We start from the raw sequence: 23,384 nt of genomic DNA, 5'->3' as shown, positions 1-23,384 counted from the left end.
GCGCTCCGACATTTTCGGAGACGTCTGTTACCCACTAGCTTGATAGCTAGCCGAGGGCTAGGCTCACTAGAGCCATGAGAACACCGGACTCCCGGCAAATCATTTTCAAACCCACCGCCGTCTTTCGCTACTCAGGTTAAACATGATATATAAGTCACTTAGATAACTTAAAAATGTTATTGTTTGGCTTTTTTTAGTATTTTATTTGTTCCTGAGTAAATCGGTTTGGCTGAGATTAAAGTTATAGTTTTTACACAGCTGAATAAACGTCAAGCAGACAGCTGATTATCAGAAGTGTGAGATGCTCAAGAATATACTCTGGTGTCCTGTTATATTTTAGATAGCAAGGAGTTTATTAAGCTTCACCGAAACAATCTGCAAATTTCATTAAAAGTTAATAAACTATCATCTTGTCTTTATTTTTAGTTAGCACATACCTTAAACACTTAAAGCTGTAAGCTACTGATAGTTATATAAGAGCAGATGCTGCTGGTGCAATAATCTATATGTTTTACGTCCAATGGATGCATGATCTGATTAGTCGACTAATTGCAAAAATAATCGGTGACTAGTCGACTATCAAAATAATCGTTTGTGGCAGCCCTATGTGAGACCATGACACACCACATCACATAACCTATTGAGCTCACCTGGGGTGTGGTGTGAGTGGGGGTTGGTGCTTCTGGGGTGTTTAGTGGTCATTTACAGTAGACATCAATGGCCTCCTTTATTCCTCTTTCAAACCATCTGTCTCATCGTCTGAAATGTGATCACAGCCATTCTCCAAAAAATGACCTTTGTCCTTTAGATGCAGATGGCACTTCTATGTTGTGCCACGAGTTTGTGGAGTGGCTGTTTGATTTCTTCTATGTTGAGGCCTGAAAAGACCTCATTGCACTGCACACCACAAAATTCTCTGGTCCGATGAACGCTCTGGCCTTTATCTTCTAACAGGACAATGGCCCTAAGCACACAGCCAAGAGAACAAAGGCATGTCTTCAGGACCAGCCAGAGCCCAGACTGGACGCTCCCCATCCAAGCTGATGGAGCGTGAGAGCGTTTGCACAGAAGAATGGGAGAGATTGCCCAAAACATGCGTGCCAAGCTTGTCACATCATACTCAAAAAGATGTGACTGTAATTGCTGCCAAAGTGCTTCAAAAACTTTTGAGCTAAATCTGTGATTACTTATGTACATATTATATTTTTGTTTCGTTTTTAACGTTTTTAATCAATTTGCAAGAATTTTAACCAAACATTTTCCCTCTTTGTCATAATGCGGTATTAGGTGTAGAATTCTGAGGTGAAAATCTCCCTTTAATCGATTTTGGAATCAGGCTGTATCATGAAAAAGTATGGAAGCGCTGTGAAGTATTTCCAGGTGCACTGCTTGGAAATCGTGTCACTAACGAAAGTGACAGGAAGTGAAGATGAAGGTAGCATTTTCATCGGGAGTGACTAGGATGGACAAGATTAGAAATGAATCTATGGACATATGCAGAGGAGGGATAGATGTACTGGACAAAGGATATAAGGTATAGAGCAGCTAGCCGTGAGGAAAAGAGACCAACAGACTTTGTCATTCAGTATACAAGCATACAAGGAACACACAGAGAAGATTCACAGATTTAGTGAAGGAGGATGCAGGGGCGGATCTAGAGAAATTTTCTTAGGGTGGCATAAGGGTGGCAAAGAAATCAAACGGGGTGGCAAAATCAAAGCCTTTTTTTCCCCCCAAACACATATGCAGGTGGTTACATATGGTTAAAATGTTTCAAATGCAGTAAGTATACACGTTTTTCATATAAATATAGTCTATAACCTAATTATTGTCTGTAGCCCACATAATTACACACTTTAGTTACATAAAACATGTGAGTTTTGATCTTATGTACTATATAGCCTGTATAATAAATAAATATGTAGCCCAATAAGTATAAACTCCAGAAAGCTACACAACATGGGGCGGTTCATTTACAAACACAAGTCTAACTTAAGTTTCACTGTTTTTTGTTAGAAAACAATCACATTGTTACAGCTTAAATTACACAAAATGTCAGAAATCTGCACTGTCATGAACAAAAATTTAAACCTAATTTTTCATGATTAGTTGGATTAACCCACTGAGGTCTGAAATACAACTGCCCATTTCTGACTCCTTTTGAGTTTACGTTTGTATTTCCCCCTCAGATTGTTTCATTTTATTTTTTCCCCCTTGCCTTGTTTGGTATCTTTTCAGCTCAACTGAATTTAGTTGTTTTTTTTCACTGACATACTACATTAGTATTACTGAACTTAAAATCCTAGTAGTATTTTTTACTGTAAAAAACAAAACAAAAACACAGACATGTTGAGTAAATATAAATTGTACATTTTGTAAACATATACAACTATTTGTCTAAAAATGCAGCCAATACACCTGCTGTTTTTTCATTTTGTACAACCATTTAAAAATGTTACTAAAACTAAAATGAGAGAACAATCAGGTGTTGCAATAAGATGCCCCACAAATGATGTGTGCCAGTAAAAAAAAAGTTTGTCCGCCAAAAGACAGAGGAGAACAGCACGGGGATAAACCTGCAGGCCTGACAACAGGAGGTGTATCACTCCGCTGGTTTTCTACTTAGTGACAGTGTTTACGTTGCAAACTTAGTGACATTCATTAGTGCCCTCACTGACACACAAAACAACGACTACACAACAGAACAACTACACTAAGAATCCACTCCACACTAAACGTCACAAATCTCCCACATCTAAAAACTCTCTCTCTCTCACTCGCTGGCTCTGTCTCGCTGCTGTTACCGTCACTCCCAAAACTTTTCCCTCTTCCTAAACAACCAAATCTCAGTGTTGACTTTTTTTTTTTAAATTGGTCGACATGGTGGAAAGCAGTGGGTTTTTTCCCTTTCTTTACTGTTTTCGCGCTGTCCTTAGAAAACGCTTAAAACACACACACACACACAAACGTGACGACAGTATTTAGAAAAAAGCGTGGCTTATATATATTATCATAACTGTGGATTTACTGGCCTGTAATTACAATTTAAAAACTTTGAAGTCTGAACTTTCAGTGTGGGCTGACATAAAGACTCAGCGTGGCTGCAGCTTGTTGCTATGTCAGCTTACATCAGTCATGTGATTTGGAGGTGCAGCGTGTCCGTGGACCACAGAGGGTTAATAACACTCACCTTCCTTCCATTTCCAGAGTGCAACAACCGACCACCTGTGTAAAATCCGTAATTCCCATGGTGTTGTTCAAAATGTGCTCTGGCACAATCATAAGCATGCTTGCTACTGAAAACAAGAAAAAAGCCGGTCCTGCTATGGGCTGAACCATTTGTTAACAGTGCAGGGGGGGAACACTATGCAATATATTCAGTTTTAGCATTTATATTCACTGTTGACTGTAACTACGCTCAAAGTGTTAATGCTATCTTATTTTAATAAACAACACTGTCATATGCAAGACTGGGGTGGCACTTGGGGTGGCAAGGGATCATTTTAGGGTGGCACTTGCCACCCCATGCCACCCTTCTAGATCCGCCCCTGTGAGGAAGCACCGCAAAATAAGAAAAAGAAGACTCCCATTTATAAAAGCACAGTTGTTTCAAGATTAGCTTTAAGATTGTTCCCTTAAAAGTGTAAAGAAACTGAACAAAAGGAGGACAAAAAAGTGTCAGACCTAAAGAACATCCACAGCAGATGAACTGAAATCAGCTTCTTAAGAAACAGGAAAAAAGAAAAACCCGGAATGATGTGAGAAATGCATCTCAGCACCTTTAGCTGGTCCAGCTACTAGTTGCCGAAGTAGTCTTTGAAGTTATGTGTCTCAGAGAAGTCAGCTTTATTTCCTGTCACTGATTAGTTCCCTAAATAGCTCTTGGTGTATCTTTGTGCAGTCTAGCCCTTCTCTTCGTGTGTCCATCTTCTTTGTGTTCCTTGTTGCTGTTGTGTTTTTTTTACTTTTGGATTTCAGTTTGTTTGTAATTAATTTTTATTCATCAATTATAAATTGACTGATTGACTCATATGTGCTTTCTATCTAACATTCACACACACATTCATTCTGTGTGTGTGACTCAAAAAGCATTTTGGGGTTAGTATTTTGCCCAAGGACATTTGTTACGCAGACTGGAACAGCCAGGGCTCGAACCACCAACCTTCCCGTTAGTAGATGCCCTGCTCTACCTCCTAAACCACATTTCTTTCTGCATTCCCCAAATAGTTCTCATTTCTGTGATCTCCCTGATAGCCTTGCCTTTGGGTTCACTTCTTGCCTACTTATGACAATAGTCTGTGTGACTGATCCTACATCTCGTCTCTTCTAAACTACTAAAGAAAGAGGTTTCCACATGAATACATCAGCTCTGTCCTTCAACCTTACATGTGCTGGGCTCAAATATCTGGGCATTAATGTTACACGTACATTATGTCTATTCAGGTAATTGCCTCGCTTATGACTTACATCTGATTTTTGCTTCTTTTTGAGGGAACAATCATCCTCTCTTCGACTGGAATGATGGATATTGTCATACGTTTTTCAAACACTGCTGTTATTCTTGCCAAATCCTTTTTTGTCACTTCCTTTATTAGAGATGCAGAGCCTCGAACTCCAGGCCTCGAGGGCCGGGGTCCTGCAGCTTTTAGATGAGTCCTTGATCCGATACAGCTGGTTTAAATCGATAAACGAGGACCTCAGCATGACTGTGCCTAAGGGGCTCACAGTGAAACACAATATAAAAAAAATAATAAAAATAAAATAAAACACCACACACACACACATACAAGTACTTAATTTATTTAAACAATTTTAAAATACACAAATACAGTGGTATTACAAATGAGGAGCAAAAGTTTTGAGGTGGGAGTGAAAAGAAACGATTTCCCATGATCCACAGAGAGATGCATTTTGGGACATGAGCAACCATCTCCACAACGCACAGTTCAAAGCAAAACTGACAAAAGGAGAACTGCGTGAAGCAGACTGCACAATCTATCCCATGTAAATTGTACTTGCATTTATTATAGCCATCAGTGAAACGAACAAGTTAATGCATCACTTTTTTGATTTTCAAGCCCACAGGTGAAGTGTATGAAACAAAAACTGCCTTAGCGGGAATTCTAATGGAGTGAGGCATTCCCATTCCCTCCATACACTGTCGTCATCATCCAAAACCAGCGGCTCATGTGGACCTGGTAGACAAAGTAGGCGCATCCTATACACAACGACGAGTACAAAATACCACGACAACCCCTTTCCCCTTTAACTACAGAAAATCGGCCTACGTTACGTTGCAATCAGTGTACCACATCGACAGTTTTCTACTTTAAAATGTGCACGATTCAGATCGAGCCACAGAGAGGAGCCGTGCGTGGCTTTTAGTACCACTGGGACTCGTCCAACCCGCCCCGCCCACCCTTTTTTAATTAATACTTGCTTCATTTGTCTCCAAAATCATCCTTTTTAAACCAATCCTGTCCATTTTCTACACAAACTTTCACATTATTTGCCAGACCCTCTGATGTGGGTCAGCACCACACTGAAACTAATGATCTTTATTTTCTTTAAATCAAGCTCCATCTATGCCAATTACTTTTAAAAGTCATTGCAACATAAGCTGCACAGTACAATGCTAAACTGTGAAGAAAAAAAACAAACAAATGCAGGATCAAATACTACCAGGAGGTACAAACTGAGGCTATGACATCTTTATTTTCATTGTATCTTTAACTTGCTATCGGCAGAATGGATCCCAGCTTGAGGAAAGTACATTACCAGAATCTACCTTTTTAAAAGGTAACCTCAGTAATTTAGTCTTTAGCTCACAGAAAGTTGCGGCACTTGCAAAATCAGACTTGAAGATGGTTTAAACGTACAGCTGTTTTTCTCACACGTATGACACGGCAGCACAGTCGGCTCAGAGACGCCCACTGTGTTTAGGTGACCCAGTGCATTCTGGAGGCAGCACACGCTGGCGGGGAACACACTGGAATAGCTGCAATCCAACACCACACGCACGGACTGGAGAGTCGGCAGGTTAAACAGCAGCTAATGTGTGATCTCTACTAGGTGAGGGCTGCAGGTGCAATCAGGAAATCAGGTTTGAGGGTCAAAGCGTGTTTTCACAGTTCAGCTGTTCCACCCACAGACTTAAACTGTGAAACACCCATTTAAGGCAAATCAAAGACATCTTATCTAAGCGGCTTCCGCTGCACTGTGCAACCATGATGTAAAATACTTTGCGATGTAACAAACTGGGTATCAGTAAAATCCAAGTCATTAAACTGCCTTGGAGCCTTTCCTCCAATGTAATTAATCCTTTAAGTTTCTGTCTTGCAGTTCTGCTGCGTTTACTTAAAACGTTTGAGGGATTCGTTTTTGTGGCTTCTACTAGAGACACACGTGGAGACAAGGAGGCTGCAACATCCTGTGAATTCTGGTTGAAATCATCCATGAGTGTTTATTAAGGTTTACGAAGAAAGCTGTCAAAGTACGCGTGAAAAACAAAACAAAATCTTTGGAAGCAGATGGACAGATGGTCTAGAGTGAGGTTGAGGAGGCAAAGGAGACAAAAAAAAAAAAAAGAAATACCCTCAACATGTTTATCCCACAACCATTTGAAGCTTGTACAACCCTAAGATAACCCTAAGACAGAACCACACAAACACACAAAAACCACATCACTATGCACTGAGTTTAAAAACAATTTCTCATCCGTTCGGTGCGGACACACCAGCCTCCAGACTAGATCATCGTTTCATTCACAGCTTTTCCCACCGCAGCCACAAACCTGAAGACACACTATATGTGCTGTATGGGTTTTTTGGATTTACTACAATGTCCTGGTTGCAACGCACCTGAGGTGGACGCAGACAAAAACAAAACCCCCAAAACACCTACTCATACCATTGGGATCATTGCAAAGAGAACATTAAATCCCCTGTTAATGTAACTGTAGAGCTAAACCTCAAACACCTAAAATACAAAATAAAAGAAAAGTATGTCCACTTGTGGGATTTAGACAGTCTTTCAGGACACAAAAATAGAGTTGAGGCACTGCTCTTCAACACTGCCACGATGGATCACGTGTCTCTGGTAGTTTTAATAAATCCCACAGGCTAATTTTGACAGCTAACAGACATGTCATTCTCTCTTGTGAAGTCTGACCAGCTGGTGCAGTACAATTTCTCTTAATGATTAAAAATAAGTAAAAACAAAAAGTTGGGGGAGAAAAAAAACAGGAAGATGATGCCACAGAGAAGTGAATCCATGGCTTCATCAACAGCAAGGGGGAGGCAGGAGGAGGAGGGGAGGGGGAGGGGTCCAAATCTTCCCACGGAGAAGAAGAGATGCTGCGGCTGCTACTTTGCCCAAATTGTTGTTAAGGCAACCAAACCGTACTCCACCTGCCCATCTCTCTGTCACACACTCACACTCATTTCTGGCTGTGCACCTCTTCTTCTGTCGAGTGAACAGGGGAGTAGCCAGATACTTGTGCAATCGTTGGTAAGTCCTCCGTGTGATCTGCAAAGTCCTGTTCATATGTGTAAGTGTGTTGTGTGTAAAGTGTGTGTGTGTGTGTGTGTGTGGCTGCAGGTGGTGCATGTTGAGGCCTCCATGGTGCACAGCTGGATGAGAGGGTTTCACCGAGGGGCTGCAGACTGGAGGCCGCTTGGTGTGACCCGGGACAGAGCCTGAAAGAAAAATAACGTCACAGTTTGAGCAGGAAGCACATCACAGTTACAGTTACTGCATACTGTGATGCTACAGCCAGCAGCCTAGCTTAGCGCAAACACTGCATACTAGAGTTCTGCTCAAAACCTTGGGCTAGTATGAACACTGAAATAGCCCATTTTATTTTATTTATTTTACCAAACATCCAATATGTTAATACTAATAAGATTCAGTTAATATTAAATGCCCCGTCATAGTTTGATGTAGGCAAGGAGCAACCTCAGAGGCTAAAAAAATAAAGACTCTCCAACAGTGAGCCATAACACTCCTGTGTTAAAAAGGCTAACGTTATATTTAAAAGTGAAAATGTTTACAGACTGATACAAACGTGGACGTGACTGCCTTCGTTAGCAAAAGGAGGAGCTGTGACACACAGCTAAGCCTCACTTTCACAAAATTTTCCAAAAACTTTAGTTTCACTGAATTACAACGAAAGATTTGATTCATTACTCGGCACTAATTAGCAGATATCCGTGTCTGTGGATTACAAAAGTACAGTTTCAGCCCAGCCTGGGTGTATTGGCTGATAACCACTCTCACCCACAGACAAACCTGACTCCAAAAACAAATAAAACAAGATGGCTGCAGCCACAACACAACAGTACAGTCCTGAACTTTGCAGCCCCGAAGCAAACAGGTGACAGCATGTTGGCTACATCCACCCATGCAGACCATGCTTGCATATTTGCACCCTTGGAAATGATTATGATCGTCACTGCAAAAAAGACGAGCACTGATGAAGCTTCTGTGTGCAGAGCTGAATCTAAACTGTGTTTGCACCGTTTCTCTTCCCCACTCATTCTTACATTCTGTGTAGAGGAGACGCTGCTCAAGTAAAGATAACACTTGGGCTTGATTTTAGACTTCAGCGGGAAATCTACATCCCAATTCGCAATGTAGCTGGAAACGCCACTTCCCCCTACACCACAACCTTCACTGTTCAGGTTGCTGCAGGCTACGTCGACTGTGATTACATTTCCCAGTAGGTGCGCGTCAGCTTCTGGTTACTTCATAAGTTGCGATGCAGCTTTTCCGCTGAAGTATAATTCACACTGAAGTTCATGTACTACTTTGACTGTGTTTCCCTGTGAATATACTCTTGTATATATGCTGAAGAAGCCAGTGCAGCAGGTACAAACTGACAAATCAGGAGCCAGCCAGAAGCATAAATGAGCTGGATGCCTACCTAAGGACAAATCACCGGCCTCCATTGGTTGTCCTTGGAAACACTTCTTTGTTTTTGTTCTGAATAAACAAAAGTTGCATTTAACTTTCCTATTTTCACATTTTCACAGACTTTTGTTCTACATTTGAATTTTTTCTTCATCATACTGCCACAACATTAAACGAATGCTCCATAAAGCTATAGAGACAAGTTAATTATGGTTCATTTTATTCATGGATAAATGTAACTACTATGAAACTGACATGCAAGGTCTTATCCCGTGTCTGTGTGTGGGATAATACACAGAAATGTTTCACTTTTTAAACACTCGATTAAGAAAAAAGAAAAACGTCAAAGTGACTGGAGGAGACTGATTCTTTTCATTTGTTCAGCAGTTCTCCACTTTGCCCTCTGGGGGGCGTGGAGGTCCACGCAAAGAAGAGAACAAAGGACTTAATGAAGCCTTTAAACAATGACCTCCATGAGTGCTTTTACGCTTATTGTACAAACTGGGAAGGACTGTGTCAGTGGAAATGAACCAGTACAGATACTGTTCAGTTTGAACAGAAGGAAAAGGAGAACATGTATGCATGTGCTGTCTGCACAAACACTCTGTTCTCTTATGCTAGACGCTTCCTGTTTTCAGGATTTGTTGGGCAACTGAGCACAAATGATTCAAGTTCTTCTTATTAACTGACACGCAATCATAAAGTCCTCCCAGTAAACCGATTGTTTCTAACCACAATGTTTTATGGTCTGCCAACCTGCACAGCGTGTACCCTGCCACTCAGTCACTTGAGATATGCCACAGCCTAAAGAAATGTGGCTGCAAACAGCTGTCTGCTGTGGATTTTCAACATGATATTTGTAACGCAGTTCGTGTTACCTGTGAGGACATGCGGGATGTTTCCTGGCGTCCTGTCAGGTCTGACGAGGAAATGTTGACAGGGGCTCCCCGATGAAGGCGCATGCTCACCTTCCTCTCCTTCTCCATACCTGAAAGACAAAGCAAAGGTACAAGGTAGGCTAAATATTTCAGCAACTGTTTAAAGAGAAGGAAAAACAAAACATTATATTTTTTGCTCACCTGTGTGTGAGGCGGGGTTGAGCGGGGAGGGGGCTGCAACTTCCTGAGGGGCTCTGGCTCTTCCTGAGGCCGAGGCCATACCTCTGGCCCCGGGGTTCCTGCTGTGCCTCATTCTCTCATCCCGTTCCCGACGCTCCCGCTCTGCATCCTCCACGGCCCTATTGGCACCCTGACACACAAGACAGCTGAGGTTATTAACCTTTAAGACAGCTGCAAACTTAAAAAAAATAAACAAAATAACAAAACATGCTGCGTGAAAATGCGTCTAGGCAGAAGACACAAGGCCATTTAACAGTGGAGGGTCAACTTAAAATTATGTTACACAACATGTTTATAGCTGCGTTTATGTCACTGAGAATGCTGATGTTCCAGTTGTAAACAGGAAGTACAAATCACTCAGTTCTTCTCAAGTTTGACTCACATTCTGCTTGCCAATGAAATTCCTAAGAAACACTGTTTGTTTTTGACACAACCTTCTAACAAAAGCACTTATATAATTAAAGTAAGACAGTGGTGAAAAGCACAAAGAAAGTCTTCTTAGATGTGAAGCTATAACTTACAAATTTCAGCATGTTCCAGTCAAAGACATAGTCGTAGGAGAATCCCTGTCTGTGGAAGAGGTTCCTGAAGAGCTGGCGCAAGTATGAGTAGTCGGGCTTATCATCGAACCGCAGAGACCGGCAGAAGTTCAGGTAGGTGGCAAACTCGGCTTTGGGGACAAAGAGGTGTTTAAAACATTAGTGCTGGCTAACACTCTGATGTGGTGCCTTTACTCATAGGTACATAAGAGCACTAGAACCTACACGGGTAGCCTTTGCAGAGGACCTCAATGGGTGTCGACATTTTTTTCTCGCTGATGCGTTCATACTTCTGCCTCTTAGTGGCAGCTTTAAGGCCTTGCCAAGGCAGAGACCCCAGGTTGAAGTACATAAGGACGTATCCCAGTGACTCCAAGTCATCCCGCCTGGACTGCTCTGTAAATGCAGAGAGAGGGCCAGGTCAGTCGGGATCTGGACGAATCAGAGTTATTAATCATCAGTTTGTGGAGGTCGGCCTTACCAATGCCCAGATGTGTGTTAATGGAGGCGTAGCGGGCGGTGCCTGTCAGGTTCTTGTTCTCGCGGTAGGGGATGTGTTGGTGCGTGCGTGCGTCGCGATATTTCTTGGCCAGGCCAAAGTCGATGATGTAGACGAGATTTCCCTTCTTGCCCAGGCCCATCAGGAAGTTGTCTGGCTTTACGTCTCTGTGGATGAAGTTCTTGGAGTGGATGTACTCAATTCGGCTGATCTGGAAGGAAAAACGGTGGTTAAAAATTAACACGAGGCGTCGTTCCAGGAGCTTAACCAAAGTAGATATTTGAAATCAGTGAACACAGACCGTCCTGCACTACTGTACATACAATTTGTGATGCATCTTTAACATCAAGTGTAGGACCAGCATTCCTCATTTTATTCCCTTTCTTTTTCCTTTTGGGAACTCACCATCTGGTCAGCCAGCAGCAGGACTGTCTTGAGGCTGAACTTGCGAGAGCAAAAGTTGAACAAGTCTTCCAGACTGGGACCCAGCAGCTCCATCACCATCACATTGTAGTCACCCTCAGCGCCACACCATTTTATTGTTGGAATACCCACTGCAAGGAATGTAGGGAACACAAGGGTTACATTTATAGTTTGTTTTGGTGCCACTTTGTTCATGTTGGCACTTCAGTGAGAACCACAAGCCGACACTAAACTGTAATAACTTGATGAAACTGCAGCCACTATTAAGGCTGGAATGTGCAAGTCCTCAAATCAGAATCCTAAAAGTCAAATATAGGACTTTACAGGCCTGTATAAGGAAGCCAAAGGTCAAGCGTGTTTAGTACTGACAGCTGTGACTCCTCCACAATCACGTCTTCTGTTAAAGCAACCCAACAGCAAGTCTCATGGTTGCACACATATTAAATGGTAAATGGCCTGTATTTGTATAGCGCTTTTACTAGTCCCGCCTAGGGACCCCCAAGCGCATAACAGACACAGTTATCCACCCATCCACACACACATTCACACACTGGTGGAGGCAGCTACAGTTGTAGCCACAGCTGCCCTGGGCTGACAGAAGCGAGGCTGCCATGTCGCGCCATCGGCCCTTCTGGCCAACAGCAGTAGGCGGTAGGTGAAGTGTCTTGCCCAAGGACACAACAACCGAGACTGTCCGAGCCGGGGATCGAACCGGCAACCTTCCGATTACGAGGCGAACTTCCAACTCTTGGACTCTTCCAACTCTCCAAAAACCAGAATAACAAACCTTTGGTAAACTAAAACTAAAATTATTGTCGTTTTTGGTTTCAAAAACTGTCTGCCATAATGTGTCAATCTGTGATGCAAGCATGCGGTTTGCTGTTGGGTTGTTTGCAGAGGGTAAACCATTTTTGATTAATTGGCATTCACTTAGAAAGTTTGTAATTTCAATCCCATTTTTGTGTTAAGGGATTAAAATGACAAACTTTCTCCTGAACAAAGTAGATTTCCCTCCTTGTGTGTATGCATAACAGTATTTCTACTCCATTTTTATTTTTGTTGTTTGTGCACATGTGCACTGGTGAACACGTTTCAGGGTTAAATCTGCAGAAGTCTACAGACGTATGTGAGTCTGATCAACCATCACTGCTGATGGCAGTGTTTAGCAATGACGCCAGGTCTTCACACTATGAACTTGTGCAATGTCATTTCCCTTTTCTGAGGATCGTATTACAGACAAGCTTGTGTGTTTTGAGGTTTTTGAGCAAACACAATTAGTGCAGCGCACATACACACTTTTCTGATTTCTGTCATGAAGGGGTTTTTCCAAGTAAGCAAGTCACACTGTGTACATGTAAACAGGAAATGCATAACACATTTACTCTGCATGCATTATTTAAAAACAAACAAACAAAAACTTCCTGAAACAAACGTATACAACTCCAAATAATAAAAGTGGCTCGACTCCTGCCCTCATACACAGAGGCCAGCTGGTTTCGTAGGAGCCGGTGACCCTGCCAAGGCGAATAGGCCATCTGGCATTTCCTTCTACAGGCAAGCAGCAACAAAATGCTGGTGCTCAGCAACACACACACAGCATAAGCTATTTATATACATACAAACACAAATACATCTCACAGTCTGAGTGGGCTACTGTGCCCTAATAAATCTAACTATGCTGGAACTAAAATACAAATGCATGTAGGGACATAGCTGTGCATACGGACAAACTGCTGACTTCTAAAGTTTACCGTTTTAAAGGAAGACGCCAGTAGTATAGACGACATGAATCAATAAGTCACCAAAGAAAAATACATTTCAAAATGTACATTTCATGCCACACAGTGTGTGGTATACTACACACACAGTGTAGTAATATACAGTATGAGGTACAGAAATACTAACATGCAAACAAGTCTACCCCAGGTATGATGTTGCAGACACTACTGAACTGGCAGAACAATTAAACAAACGTTACCCATGTTTACTGACTCAAAGCAGCAAGTCCTGTCTTGCTTCTTTCATGTTGGAAGTGTGTGAGCATGTTTCAGAGTCAGATGTTCTTTTCCTTTGCTCTTGGTACCTTTGCAGTGGCACAAGGGGTTCTTTAAGCTATGCTAGTAGTCGGACTATAAGCCAGTTAGCTAGACTGAATGATCACTTTGGTTTAAACTAAAAAAAAATATCAACAGGAACCATTCACGGTGTCTATAGAAATTTCTCCTAAATACAAACTATATGCAAATCCTTTTTCTTTTGGTTTCTTCAACACCAACAGGAGATAAGTACAGCTTTATGTTTTTATCGGGCCACAATACTGTGCAAATTTGAATATTTTTTAGTATCAGTGGTGCATTTTGGCCCGCTTCCATGAAAATGTAGTTGTAACCTGTTGCCTAATACGAGAGAAAAAAGGTGTTACTTGTGTTTTTCCAACAGTCTCCACATCAGTCCTCGATTTATGAAGCTTGAACTGTAAAGAGCTTTGCAGCTTTACTGAAGTAAATAACTCTCTCTTGCATGGCTCAACACTCGTGTATTTATCTTTTATGTGATTTAAACTCTTAATGTTAGTGTGTACATGTCTATACATAGGAATAGTAGTGGTAGAATAGTTATGTTAAGCTATATAGTTTATCTCTTGCATATTTCCACAACCATATCCATAATCACATACTGTGTATGCTACTGTTGTATATAGTGTATTATATTACTTATTTTTTATTTGTTTGTATTTTATTTGTATTTTTTGTATTTTCCTTCTGATATCTGTTCCTGAGCTGAGGTAATGCAAAAATGTCCCCGTTATGGGATCAATTAAGGTCTTATCTTATCCTAATCTCTACTTTTTGTTTAAAGTCAAAGTGGTGAAACAACAGCTTTGACAGATGAGTTGAAACTGTATGACATGTGTGCAAAAATTACGGGAAAAACTTGACGATCCAACAAGTGATTTGACAACAAGGTACACGAGGAGGAGATACTAGCAGCTGATGATGTGAGAGCCAACGGTAAACAAATGACTCAGAGTATCGCTGGAGCACTCGGTAACTGTACTCCATAATGTCAGATAGCCCAAACAGTTCATGGACAATTACAATGCTAATTTTATGCTTACAAAAATCTGGTGTCAGAAGTGATTAATAGAGGGAATGGAGGAAAAAGGAAGGGAAAAATCATTTGGTGTGTGCTTTAAGCACCCAGCCATTGGGTGGTGTTCAGTTCAGGAGGGTCACTTTAATAACAGAAAAAAAATGAATGAACAAACATCCTTTACCAATGTCTACCAGACAGCCAGTACGGAGCATTTTCTTTGTGGTTTATAATGACAAAAGTGTAAACCAGCCTCCATCCAAGTACCTTAAAATGATGAGGAACTTATAAAAGCTGCATGGATGCATGTGTGTAAAGTGAGTGTCACAGTGTACAGTACCTCCACCCTGCATCATCTTGTAGATTTTGCTCTCTATGTGGAGCTGTGGGTGTTTGGTCTTGACACATTCCAATTTGATGGCGACCTCCTCTCCAACAGAGATATCGGTACCTGGGCAAAACAGCAGAGGGGTTAGCTGCATGAAGATGCATTACACATTCAGTCTGAACCTATATTTAATTAATAAAACCCAACTGTATCTAATCAACAATATGAACAATGGGCACTGCGTCAGGGGTCAACACAATCAAGGGAGTATTATTGTCATGTCAAAGTCCAACACAACTCTGTCATGGTTATAGAATTTAATGATGAAGATAACGAATGTCGTTTTTATTATCATCTTATTATCCTTCATTTATGTCGCTTTTCCAAGATGGACCTGGGCAATAGGGCAGTAGGAGTTACAACAATGCAACACATTATATAGCAAGAAACAAATACAAGTGGATACAAACACGTGAATCGTACAAAATAACCGATTATTACAACAGCAACCTTAAAACCCTGTATGGTGTACCGTCTGTGGTTTTTACACATACAGATGAGGAACTAGCGACAATTTATAGCTAAAAAAACAACCAATGGGGAAATCTGTAGATAAACAGAGATTGCAACTTTGAAGCAGCACACAGAATGATGTAGGACAGGACAGCTAGCAATAACATGAGAAGCACAATGACAGACAGAATCCAACTTCCTTAGGTCTGGCCTGCTGCAATTTCAGCTTTACTGACAGTGAAGAAATGACAGGAAAGTGGAGGGAGAGAGAGAAAGGGGAAGGGCGGCGGGTCGGACTCAAATCCGGGCTGGCTGCTCTCAGCCATACAGCACGCGGCCGCCTGCTCAAACCGGCGCCCAGGCCTGGTGCATTTACAAAGAGCAGATCGCCATAATCCAATAAAGGTTAAAAAAAACAAAAAAAACCTTTAGAGATCAAGTTTCCTCACTTGGACAGAGAAACAAGATTTAGTCTTAAATAATGCCTTTCAGTGTGAGTTTTAAATGACACATACTGATCTGATGATACGCAAATACTGCATATCATTTGCATAAAAATAGAAGCAATTGATAAATTTTTAAGGTTCTTAATTTATAGAGAGAAGAGCAGCGGTCCTGATATGGAGCAATAGTAAAGTCTTGTGGATATTGGGAAAAATGAGGAAGGGAAAAAGTAGAAAGTTGGACTGTTCTAGCTGACAAGTAATTTAGAAACCAAGTTACAGCATCAGCAGATAAACCAATATTGCATCATCAGCTGTGCCATAAGCCTCTGAAAATCAAGAAAACAAGTAACCAGTCGATTAGATCAATGTCATTCACTACTTTAAAAGCAGCAGTTAATGTGCTGCGTTGTCATTTAAAGGTTTGCCTTATCAACATGTCACAGAAAAATCATAAACCAGCGCTTGGCTGGTGGATGAAGTTAGGAAGCCCTGCTTGGGTACACAAGGAAATATCAGTGGTTATTAACACAGCAAAGCCAGCCAAGTGTAAGATACACCAGCCAATTTTGTGTACTGGATGTACTTGTACCCTGCTCTTCTTTCATACATCTACGCTCTTATTCCTCACAACTATCCTTACATTTAGATATGGTTTCACACAATCAAGCATTTGGGAAATGGCTCTCAAACCGACAAACTCGTTTCTTCCCAAACACAGCCGTAGAAGCCAGTTCCCTCCACATGAAAACAGCAACTGGACACCAGGTTATGTAATGCCATTACACACACTCTCACGCATACAGGATCTCACACAAGGAACTGTTCAATCACGTAGGCCAACCAATGGTGTATCAGACAACTCTAAATGATGTCATTGGGCTGGAACGAGTAGCATTCATGGGTGGGGCTTCCAACTTACACCATAGCTGCTTAATCAAAGTTTTTAATACAAGAACAACACTAACAGGGTGAAGAGGACTTCATATTTATTTCATTTTTTTTAAAGCTGCATGAGTATGCATGATGCACCTGCTGCTCCTCATCTATGCAGTTAAATTAGACTTTGATCTACTCCATGCTAGCAATCCAAACCCACTGTCAAATCATTCGAGACAGTTACTTTAAAGTTTATCCAAATCGCTTGGTCATCTGCACTCAGAAATATTTTTCTCTCTTAGCATACATTTTCTTACATATCCTATAAAACTAGAAGCAGAACCAATGTTGCATCATCAATGTCACTTTTTCTCAACAAGCAGAGAAATTTTTATTACGATTTCTTTCAGACGACAGCATATTCTCCCTGCTGCCACCTGCATTTGGCTCCTCCCATTTTTTCCTGGCCGATTCTTGTTAAATGTAAGTTCTCAGAACTGTTCCTCGTGTACACACAATCCATTGTATCAGTATTTTAGTGTAACAGATACTGACTTCTGTTCACAGTAAACAATAATGCATTAACATCATACACTTTTCAGGTACATATCCCACTGTGGACTGAAATGCTGTAACTTGCTGTATGTGATTTCATTGCAATGAATGTAATATACAAATATTTGCATGCATATACATGTTGTATATGTGGATCCCAGGCAGAATACATGAGATCTACCTGGCACAGAGAACCCACAACAATCTAAATAAACATTTCTTTATGGACTTCCCTGCAGAATTAATCTTCTCCTATTTGAAATGTCAAAGTAGTTCCTGAACATGCAGTAATCTATTATTCATTGGTGGATTGATATAATCTTATAGAAATCCAGTTGCATAGTTATGCAAAATATGTTTAGTTTTTAAAAACACACCCTTAGCGTTTCTACCCTATTAAAGCTTTCAGTACAACACAAAGACACTTAACTCGAAATAAGTATTTAATCCAGCATGTGCTCAGCCAATCGATTGATAAATCAATCAGCAGCCACAACGAAAAGGCTTCAAAGCCTCTTTATGGGGAGAACTAGCGCGTGTTTGACTGTGGTGTCTGCTCTCTTGCATCATAGGAATGTGATTTGCCTGGACACATTTCCTAGAGAATGTAGTCCCCCACCTCCACCCACAACCCCCTTCTCTCAACCACATGATCTTAAAGGCGAGGCTGGGGGCATAGATGTGTTTGTCAGTGGAACACCCCCCCAAAAAACAAAAAACGAAAAAAAACACAGTGTATGTACATGGTGTGTGTTTCTATCAAGTGCAGTCCTGCTTGTGAAACGTGTTCTGACACGTCTCTCCACACTGGCTCACAAACAAACACAGGCAGGCTACTGAGACTCTAAATATGCAAATATTTGACGAGATTTGCATAGAGACCAGCGCACAAAACTGTGCTGTAATGACTATATAGGAATAAAAACAAAACTCAGCATTAACACACTTTATAGAATCAAAGTTGTTTTTTGCCATAAGCATAATAGAAATATATTACAGACTACCATGATCGAGGCAAACAGGGAGTAAATCAGAGAAACTGACAGCACAGGCAACACGATCCAAGTAAAACCAGTCAGACCAGCGATCCCCAATAATGCTGAAGCATAGTGCAGCAGGTCTAAGCTGGCATTTCACACAGAAGATGACCAAGACTGCAGTGGTTCAAGTCCTCAGTGCGAGGACTATACTGAACTACGGCTTAATTTAGGCTGCATTAACATATTCTACGCTCAGTTTAAAAAAAAAAAAAAAAAAAAGACTCAAGATTGCTCAATACCAAATTTCTGGGCTGGATGAGACAGCGTCATTATAGCTACTGTTGACACCATAACACGGCAGATGGAAGCAACGAAACGCGTCGTCAGTTTGAAGACTGACTCACCGCCAGCATTAGTTCCGAGCACGTCTTAGGTTCTTTGTTATTATGGCAGCCTTATAGCAACCTCACTGTTATTTTTCCTTGTGTAAGCAGACCCATCCCTTTTGGTATACTCTACTGGAAGCTTTTCAAAAATCAAAAGCTGGGAAAATGTTAGACAAGTCTCAGGTAGCTAAGTAACAGGCTGAGGTCGAGTTTGGAGCTCTGAACACTTTGAAAAACAGGTTTTATTCTTACTGATAGTGATGAATAATGAGGTGTAAAAGAAATACATCAATGGTTAAATTTACGTCAATACAACGCATCATCACAGCATATCAATATGGGTAGTTTAGTGACAGTTTTCCACAAACTCACTCAAGTTTTTTCATTTCAACTTTGCACTGATTACGTATGAGAGTGTTCAGTGCCTCTGGGTGAAGGGGTGCGGTAATCGCCCTAAAATTATACAATATTAGTCATAAATACAGAGTACAATGATACAGAATAGGGATATCACAGAACCGATACTTATATGCAGTGTATGTACTGAAGCAGCAACTCTTCCAGATCTGAAGGGTATTCAGGTCATTCAAGCTACCACGATAGCGTTTAATACGAACGGGCAGAGCTAGCTATGAAGGTACTTTGCATTTACTTTGCATTTGTAAGGTGGATTCTTATATTAAAAAGGCCACTAATAAAGCAAGTGTATTTACAAGCAGTCATTGTGAAACAAAAGCTCAGGCTCCATGCTGCTGTCAGAGAGGAAATGTATAAAATTGTTTATTTTTGGCAAATTTAGACCTACACCAAGGCCCCAAAACAACAGCATTATTTTGAAACCTCAAATTTGTAGACTACTCTAGTAAATTCAAAGCATAACAATATTTTGCTGAAAGTAAGTATAAATACATTCACTTTAAATAACTCTACAGAAAGTCAATAAGTCGTATTTCTAAATTGTTGATTAAAATAATTGTACAACAGAAAAACATAAAAGAACTTTGCCGAAGTTAGAATCTGTAATTGGCCACAGAACTCCAATGAAAGACCAACATGTTTTTCCATCTCCCAAGTTTAAACTTTAGATATTGGCAGTACTTGAATGCTCCTTTTCAGGCGATACCAAACAAGTATTGACGTCTGGTGCTGTGATGAGGGGAAAATCTTTACAGTTCAAGGAGTTTGGACAATGATAAAGACCACATCCGGATTTTTGAACCGTGTTTCAACATGCACATCACCCAACAGATAACACAGCAAGAAGAGATTCAAACGGAAGATCTTTGGAAATACAAGATGACTCAGACCTTGACTAAGCGCTTGTGTGCTCTGTGCATAACTGGCATTTTGTCGTGACAGCCTCTCAAAAGTGGAAAAGCTATTCTACCACTTGTACCCGAATATTTGACAGTCCACATTTGCGTCCAGTCACAGCACACAGAGTACAAGGCCTCCAAGAGCTGACCTCAATCCTGCTAACAACAACCGATCTCTCGCACAATCCACTGCTCAGCCAAGCTGCTCACACATTGTCAGCATTATTAACGCGCTGTTTTCACACACTGTGTGGGAGCCTTCATGTGGGAATGATTGTGAAATCCAGTTGCCTAAACTGTCAAAGTTTCATTTTCTCAAGACTTTTAAGAATTTGTTTACTTCCTGGAGATTTTACTTCTCCAAATGCGTTTGACTTGTTCAATTCAATTATTCACTTAAAGTGCAAATTTGTGCTGTAAGACTTGGAAAAACACCTCTGCACAATGCGTGACTCTCTGTTCTGGCTGATTAACAATGTTACATCACATTATCCACCAGCCAATTGGAGGAGAAAAGAGGAAGGGAGGGAGAGACAAAACCACAAAGTGATTATGCAAGCAGCTGGCAGAGCTCACTATCAGTCGAAACAACGCATCACGTGGAAAGCAAACTGGATACAGTTGATGCATGAACTTCCACTTTGCTCTGTTTAAAACTTTGCGTTTCAAAAATAAATGCATTTATGAATCTGAATCTAAGCACTTTGTTAAACCTGCAGTCCACCCTGCATAATTTCTGATTCCACAGATTAAAAAGTCATCTGCTATACTGCAGAGGGCAACATGATTAAATCATGTACCGTAACAGCCGTCAGACACCAAATTTTTAGGCATTCACAAGTTGTTATTTGTTTTTTCCACAAAGAAAAATGTCAAAAACCAAGAAGTCTGGGTAAAACGCTATATAAACTATGTACACAGGTTTGTCCCTACAGGAAACTGGGCTTGTTAACCAATAATCAAACACATACTTTATCCTTTCAAGTAAAATTTAAATATGAATAAACTATTAAGTCAGCTGCAGCTTAACTGCTCTAGACTGAGACCTTAACACACTACATGGGGGGGAAAACCCAACACTAATTCAAGAAGGGACAATAAATGCTACTGGTGTAATTCTACATGTTGTGCTGTTTAGCATTTTATCGTTTACTCAAAAAAAGAAAAAGAAAAAGTTACAAATTAGCCTAAAAATTTAACAGAGATTGTATTTATTATAACTGGACTGATCGTGTTGACTTTCATGTCATACAATCACAGGAAAACCACAATTCCAACTTAAGACAGCAAATTCAAAACGCTTAGTGATTAAATTAAACTGATGATGAAACATTTAACCAATCATATGTACCCATCTCACTGTTTCCTGAGTAAGCGGAAACATTGCACTTAATACTGTGTAACATACTCAATTGTTACCAAGTCCCAGCAGTCAGAGCTGATCGCAGTCAGTCACAGAATAATCAGTCCACCACCAGAGAAAGACTGAAATTAATAACTTCTACATTTGTTTAGATGACTAGGTTTTAAGCTCAAAAATGTGATCAGCTGTTCTCCACTGCTGATGCCAAAACCTCCAACATGGCCACAAGAGAACACATTACAGCAGCTGGCGAAGCCCTGATAGAGAATGTTTTTTGCATATTTATATTCATAGCTCAGTTGGAGAGCTCAAAGATACACTTCCCTCTGCCACTATCGACTTCCCCCATCACACAATAAATTGCATCATTGCTAGCAGCCAGTATTAACCCACACAGCCTGTGCAGTAAATAATATTTAACATCTACTGTTCACCTAAGACAGAGGAAGGACATTCAGTTCATTATAGTAAGGACTGATCCGCCAGCAGTCCAAAAGTGTAGATGAAAAACTATATGAACGTGTACCTTAAACCAAACAACCAGTACTATATTCAAAGTTACCCCCGCCTGTCTCAGCAGGCCATAGAGCCTCCTATGATCAAATGTAGTCCCAAATATACCATCCTCACAGATTGAATAACTAGGTTATCATTTTAATAAATAAAGATGTCTTCAAAAGTATCTATAGGATATAAAGGACCATATCCTCCTCACTTCTCAAGAACACTAAGGTAGTTTTTTTAGTACATTTATGAACAAGAGGAGGAAATTAAACCGGTCTGTTGTGTTTAAAGAAGGATGCTCAGCTTAAGTAAATAAACGCCGGATATCGGTTACCAAAAAAGCTTAAATGAAAGCCTGTGGCCTGATCTGCTATTTTGTTCGAGACTATCACTGCTGCTGTTTCCAGGGGAGCAAAGACTGGAAACCTATACATTAGCTATCTATAGGCAGTGGACATTTAGTTACACAAGAGCCGTCAGTGTCAATTCTTATCGTTAGGACGATTAATTTGGACAATAATTGAATCTTGTAACAGAGAAAATGCTCTCGAAGTCAAACACAATGAAGAATGATATCGTTTATTATCAAATGTTTTATGGCAGCGGATGTCACTGCTAGCTCCTTTGCTACACAGACTGATAGCTTAGTAGCTAACGTTACTGGGACTAAACACAGAACAGCTGATTGATTGTGAGCTCGAATAGGAAACCCGGAGAAGATGACCTATTGTTAGAGACGTCTATATTATAACGAGACTAACAACGGGAAACACTACAAAAATGTTGTCCGCCAATAACTTACCTAGGTAGATGTCTCCAAAAGAGCCACTTCCAATTTTCCTCCCCAGTCTGTATCGGTTACCCACTCTCAACTCCATGGTAAGCAAGCTTCAGTCGGCTAGCAAGCACGCTCGCTAGCTCGGAAACAGCCAAAAACGTCCTGGTTTAGAGCTCAGCCTTATTTAAAAGCACCACAGCCAAAAGCATCCAACGCAAACGAGCTATTCAGGCGAAGGACTGACTCTTCTCTATGCTGTCGCCGGATGAGGTCGATACTCACAATCTTTCGCCTCTTGTTTTAAAGTATTCCTAACTTCATAATGTGACAATATGAGGTTCACTGGAAAGGTTAATCGTTGTACTTTCTGCTCCTGGTGTTTTCTGTGCCGATACACTTTAATTCTCCACGGATGAAGGCGGATTTTGAGTAGGTTACTTTTACGATTCTGCTCTGGTTCTCTTCCTCTGGCTGCCTTGTCTGCTCTCTGTGAAGACCCTGTTCAGCACTTCTCTGAATGTGTCTGACATCACTTCCCTGCAGGGTGAAGTGGGGGAGGACGCTTATCAGAGAGCATATTGCTCTAGAGTTCCCAACAGATACCACTAACGATAACGGACCCAACCACATCTCCAGCCTTGGTAGTTTCTTCACTTTGAACTGTTACAAGAGCTAAATTTAAAAACGTTTGCTTTTAAATAACCCGGAAATACAGTGTAATGAAAAATAAATGGAAATCATTCACACGGGACAAGAG

The 23,384-nt window shown here is 40.8% G+C and overlaps 1 protein-coding gene across 2 annotated transcripts; it reads right to left on the bottom strand.

Moving 5' to 3' along the window:
* Positions 1-4,784: 4,784 nt before the first annotated feature.
* On the bottom strand, positions 4,785-23,153 carry csnk1da (casein kinase 1, delta a). 2 transcript variants are annotated; one of them, XM_085156992.1, is made up of 10 exons: positions 22,652-23,153; positions 14,923-15,033; positions 11,472-11,620; positions 11,049-11,277; positions 10,793-10,963; positions 10,550-10,698; positions 9,990-10,158; positions 9,789-9,898; positions 8,924-8,982; positions 4,785-7,697 (listed from the first exon to the last, which is right to left on the bottom strand). In XM_085156992.1, the coding sequence occupies exons 1-9, from the start codon at positions 22,725-22,727 to the stop codon at positions 8,935-8,937; spliced, it is 1,212 nt and encodes a 403-aa protein (XP_085013118.1). In that variant the 5' UTR covers positions 22,728-23,153; the 3' UTR covers positions 4,785-7,697; positions 8,924-8,934. The 2 variants fall into 2 exon arrangements, with proteins under 2 accessions (XP_085013118.1, XP_085013117.1); XM_085156991.1 differs by lacking the exon at positions 8,924-8,982 and having other exon boundaries at positions 22,652-23,152.
* Positions 23,154-23,384: the final 231 nt, after the last annotated feature.

Source organism: Neolamprologus multifasciatus, chromosome 4, assembly GCF_963576455.1.
Source record: "Neolamprologus multifasciatus chromosome 4, fNeoMul1.2, whole genome shotgun sequence".
In the NCBI taxonomy this organism is placed as follows: Eukaryota; Metazoa; Chordata; class Actinopteri; order Cichliformes; family Cichlidae; genus Neolamprologus; species Neolamprologus multifasciatus.
The sequence above is the reverse complement of the archived record's forward strand: the minus strand, read 5'-3'. Positions and strand labels throughout refer to the sequence as shown.